We start from the raw sequence: 5,777 nt of genomic DNA on the forward strand, positions 1-5,777 counted from the left end.
TCTTGCCAAACAGTTCCAGGTAGCGATTCCTTATGTCTGCCTCGGCCTCCCAAGTGGCCTCCTCCACTGATTGATACAGCCACCAGACTTTGACCAACTTGGTCACTTTGTTCCGAAGTCTCCGCTTTTTCCTGTCTAGGATTTGGACAGTTCTTTCCTCATACGACAAATCTGGAGCCAACTGCAACGGTTCAAAACTCAAAACATGCGAAGGATTTGCTATATACTTCCTCAGCATCGAAACGTGGAACACATTGCGTACATCGGCCAGATTCGGCGGTAGGGCTACACGATAAGCTAGTGTTCCAACCCTGTCAAGTATTTCAAACGGTCCAAAGAACCTCGGACTTAGCTTTCCTCTCTTCCCAAACCTCATAACACCCTTCATGGGTGCTATCTTAAGGAATACGTGATCTCCTATGGCAAACTCAAGATCCCTCCTTCTCTTGTCAGCATAACTCTTTTGAAGACTCTGAGTGGTCTTCATCCTGTCTCATATCTTGACCACCACATCTGTAGTCTGTCGAACAATCTCTGGACCTAGTTGTGATCTCTCACCGACTTCATCCCAATGAATTGGCGATCTGCACTTTCTTCCATACAGTGCCTTGTAGGGAGCCATACCTATAGATGATTGAAAACTGTTGTTGTAGGTAAACTCTACTACAGGTAGCTTTGATTCCCGATTCCTATGGAAATCGATCACACAAGCTCGCAACAAATCCTCCAAAATTTGAATCACTTGCTCAGACTGACAATATGATTTTTTGGAATATCGTGAGGGAAAAGGCCCCAGAGGGAGCCCGAATACGGGACAAGACACCTGAGGGGGCCCGACGATCGTATTTCTATTTTACATCGGTGCCTAGTGCCTGTCCCCATGAGCAATGGTGAGCTAAGACTGATCAGTCGAACAGAGGATAAAAGGCTAGTCATTTTCAAGGATCAAACTTCAACCAAATGATAAATGGTTGAAAGATTTATGATTGACGATTTACTAATTATTTATGCTTACGAATTTAATTTTATAAAAGTATGATTTTCAATGCATGTGATTGTATATGTATTATTTGTTACTCCTGTTTAGAGTGTGCTGAGTCATTAGACTCACTAAGTTTGAATGTTGCAGCTGATGATGTTATTGAGTGAGGCACTGACTGCTTGAGTAGATTGAGTCTGGCAGTATACTTCCGAGGGCCATTATTTTTCCGCATTATATTGATAGGAAAAGTTTAAAGGATTTTTTGTTAATGATTTATTAGAGATTTTTATGCCTTATTTTGAAGTAGGATGATCATGATAAAGGTTTGGAGTTGAATTTTGGTAATTGATGAATTAGAATTATTTTTATGCACTTGAGATTTTAAATGTTAAACTATTTTGATTTATGAAAAATGTTAAGTGATTTTAATTATTAATTTTGAAAATAATGTTTGTAAAAAAATAGTAGAATTTTAAAGTTACAAAGTAGAGGAAGACATTTCAGTTAGTATCAGAGCCATGTTTTCCTCAAAATGGTTGTGTACTGTCACTCCGAGAAGCTCAAGAAGTCACGCCTCAAGTATGTGAATTTTTACTGTTTTATATTTTATATGCTAAAGCTCTTTAATGCTTCCATGATGCATGTTATAGAGGTTGATGCATGATATTTTAAATATTAAGTGCATGTTGGTTATGTGGTATTGACGAATTGTACAGAGATGCCTCCTAGACGAGTTCTTCGCAATGTTAATGAGGGCAGACATGATGAGTATATTTCACAGCCTCCTCCTAATCAGGATGCTAGTCGCTCGTGTATTAGAGGGCATGGCATAGTTACTAGAACAGCATGTTGGAAATGCTTTGAGGGTTCGACCGAAGGCAGTCTATGAGCGTTTTAGGAGGATGAATTCCGAGGATTTTTTTGGCACTACGGATCCATTCGTTGCTGAGGGATGGATTCGATCTGTGGAGGTTATTTTTCATTACATGGATATGGCGGACGCTGACCGAGTTCTTCGTACCATCTATCTGTTGAAAGGCGACAAGTCCTTATGGTGGGATGGAGCAAAGCAAGGGGTGAATTTGGCGACCTTGACTTGGGAGGACTTCAAGAGAGTATTCTACGATAAATATTTCACTTCTGACGTTCGTTCTAGGCTTAATAGAGAGTTCATGAGTCTCTGCTAGGGGGATTCATCTGTGGCCGAGTTTGTGCGGAATTTTGATAGGGGCTGTCATTTTGTGCCCTTGATGGCTAATGATGCTGCGGAGAAGTTACGACACTTTTTGGATGGATTGAGGCCGACGATCCATCATGATGTGATGCTCACTGATCCTACTGATTAAACTGCTGTCGTTGCTAAAGCTTTTCGAGCCGAGCAGTCACTGAAGGACATTGATTGGGAGATGCAGCGCAAGAGGAATCGTGCCCAGCAAGATATTCAGCATAACAAGAAGCCTTATACGGGACCACCTAAGCGACCAGGACAGCAGAAACCACAAGAACAACCATCTAAAGAAAATGTCTAGAAGACAGCTGAGAAGCCACAGTGCAAGGAGTGCAATCGCCGTCATTATGGCAAGTACATGTGGGGCACCTACAAGTGCTTCAAGTGCGGAGAGATGTGACACAAGGCTGGCCATTGCCCAAAGCTCAAGCAGCCTACGACTGGAAGGGCATATGTGATGCATGCTGAACAAGCGAAGCTAGACACTACGCTTATTACAGGTACTCCGACTATATAAGCATTTTATATTGCTTTACTGCTTAAGATAAAATCATGTATGCTAGAATTAAATCGAGATGCATTGAACTTAAAGACTTAGAATTGCTTTTCTAGGGTTCAAGGAAATTAAATTCTTGCAAACACTAGTTATTTGGACCAAAATTGTTGAAGATCAAAACTTTAGGGTCCAAATTGAAATTTACCAAAAAAATGGAGAAATTCGGGACTCGAAATTCCCAAGGGCTAAATTCAAAATTTCAAATTTTAGGGGCCACTAGTAATTTCGTTAACCAAAGGGACTAGGTCCGAATTTCCAAGCAAATTGTTGATAAAACTCTGAAATGACGTTCTCTTTTAATGTTGAGAAAAAATTATAAATTTTTGAAATTCCTAGGGTTAAATGCAAAATTCAAAACTTAAGGGGTCATTTAGCAATTTACGAAGCTTAAGGGGTTAATTGACAATTTCGAAATCTCTTAGGACTAAAATAGCAATTTTCAAACTTCAAAGGGGTCAATTGGTAAATTTTCGAAAGTAAAGGAATTGAAATGCTAATATGGGAAATTAGAAGGGCCTAGATGATATAAATTTCTAAACTTTATGGTCGCAATCGATAATAATACAAATTTTTCCAGTACTAATATTGCTAGCGGGAATACCTACCTACGCTTTACTAGATTCTGGAGCTAAGTATTCTTTCATATTTGAATCCTTCGTGAAGAAATTGGGAATCTTACCAGCAGACGTAAGTCAGGAATCAGAGTTACAGTGCCTTCTGGATAACATATGGTTTCTAGTAGCGTGGTTAAGAATGTGGAACTTAAATTGTAAAAGAATGTTATACGAGCGGACCTTATAGTACTACCTGTGCCCGAGTTCGATATTATTTTGGACATGGATTGGCTTACACTGAATGGGGCCACTATTGATTTGGTGGAGGACAGTATCTATTAGACTACCAAATGGGAAAGAATTTATCTTTGAGGCGGCACAAAACAAACAAATGCCGCATATTATTTCATGCATGCGTGCAAAAAATCTTATTCAAAAGGGCTGCCAAAGTTTCCTTGTTAGTATTATATCGACACCCGACATTGATGGTCAATCTATTGAGGATGTGGAGGTAGTCAAGGACTTTCCGGACGTGTTCCCTGACGATGTTTTGGGTATCCCACCCGAGCGGAGGTGGAATTCTCTATCGAGTTGATGCCCGGTACAATGCCGATCTCTAAGGCACCATATCGATTAGCACCTGCTGAAATCAATGAATTAAAAGATCAAATTCAAGAGACACTAGACAAGGGACTCAATCGCCGTAGCTTTTCTCCATGGGACGTGCCAGTGTTATTTGTGAAAAAGAAGGATGGAACTATGAGGTTGTGCATCGACTATAGGGAACTAAATAGAGTGACAGTGAAGAACAAGTATCCATTGGCCCGAATTGATGATTTACTTGATCAATTAGAACAAGTATCCATTGGCCCGAATTGATGATTTACTTGATCAATTGCAAGGAGCTTCGGTATTTTCAAATATAGATCTTAGGTCTGGATATCACCAATTGAGGTTAAGGAATCGGATGTACACAAGATAGCTTTCAGAACGCGTCATGGACATTATGAGTTTTTAGTGCTGTCTTTCAGATTGACTAATGCTCCAGCAATTTTCATGGATCTCATGAATCGCATATTTCAGTCGTATCTTGACAAGTTCATTATTGTTTTTATCGATGATATCTTGATTTATTCCAAGATCCATGAGGAGCATGATCAGCACTTGAGGACAACCTTGCAAGTTTTACGAGATCAGAAATTATATGCAAAGTTCAGCAAATGCAAGTTTTGGCTAGATAGGGTGGCATTTTTAGGCCACATCGTGTTAAAGGATGGATTAGAGGTCGACCCATCTAAGTTCGAGTCAATTAAGCAGTGGCTTGCATCTAAAAGTGTGACGGAAATACGCAGTTTCTTGGGTTTAGCCGGCTACTATCGCAATTTCATCAAGGGTTTTTCATCCATTGCAGTACCCTTACTTCATTGACGAAGAAAAATGTGAAATTTGTTTGGGGACCGGAGTGTCAAAATAGCTTCGATGAGTTGAAGCAAGCATACAATACAGCGCCAGTTTTAGCTATGTCGAAGGAGCAAGGGGAATATGTGGTATTTACTGATGCCTCAAAACTTGGATTGGCCGCCGTTCTCATGAAAAATGATCAAGTTATAGCATATGCGTCATGAAAATTGAAAATACATGAAAGGAATTATCCGAAGTATAATCTAGAGCTTGCAACAGTCGTTTTTGCGTTGAAAATTTGGAGGCATTACTTGTATGGTGAGAAATGCAAGATATTTACGGATCATAAAAGCCTTTAATATTTCTTCACCCAAAAGGATTTGAATAGGAGACAAATACGGTGGCTAGAGCTTGTCAAGGACTACGACTGTGACATTAGCTACCATCTGAAGAAGCTAATGTAGTTGCGGATGCTTAAAGTAGAAAGGGGACAGTCTTAGCACATTTGTCAGTACAGAAGCCTTTACAAGTGGAAATTCAGCGCTTCGATCTTGAAGTTTATCCAAGGGGAGAGGCCCATAACCTTGCTACATTGACAGTACATTCCACTCTGCGAGATAGAATTCGAACCAGACAGTCTAATGATGAGCAACAGAAATGGAGACAGCGAGATGAATTGAAGGGCAGCATGTTATATTCAGTCGAGGATGGCATTGTTAAATATCGAGGTCGACTATGGTTTCCTAGTGGTGATTCACTTAGAGTTGACATTACGACTGAAACTCACAGTACTCCCTATTCTATTCATTCCGGAAGTACCAAGATGTACAAGGACATACAACTTTTATATTGTAGCCGGGAATGAAACGAGATATTATGCGCTTTGTATCTGAATGTTTGACATGTCAACAAGTGAAGGCAGAGCATCAAAGACCGATGGGAATGCTTGGACCACTCCCCATTCCCGAGTCAAAGTGGGAGAATATTACTATGGATTTCATGGTAGGATTGCCAAAGACGGTGAATGGACTCAATGCCATCTGGGTGATAGTGGAC

General features: G+C 40.2%; 1 protein-coding gene across 1 annotated transcript; it reads left to right on the forward strand.

Moving 5' to 3' along the window:
- The first annotated feature begins 4,079 nt into the window (after positions 1–4,079).
- LOC142541865 (putative mitochondrial protein AtMg00860) lies at positions 4,080–4,748 on the forward strand. Its single transcript, XM_075648323.1, has 2 exons — positions 4,080–4,178; positions 4,404–4,748. Exons 1-2 carry the CDS (start codon positions 4,080–4,082, stop codon positions 4,746–4,748), a joined length of 444 nt encoding a protein of 147 aa, XP_075504438.1.
- The last annotated feature ends 1,029 nt before the right edge of the window (positions 4,749–5,777 follow it).

Source organism: Primulina tabacum, chromosome 4 (genome assembly GCF_025594145.1).
Source record: "Primulina tabacum isolate GXHZ01 chromosome 4, ASM2559414v2, whole genome shotgun sequence".
Classification (NCBI taxonomy): Eukaryota; Viridiplantae; Streptophyta; class Magnoliopsida; order Lamiales; family Gesneriaceae; genus Primulina; species Primulina tabacum.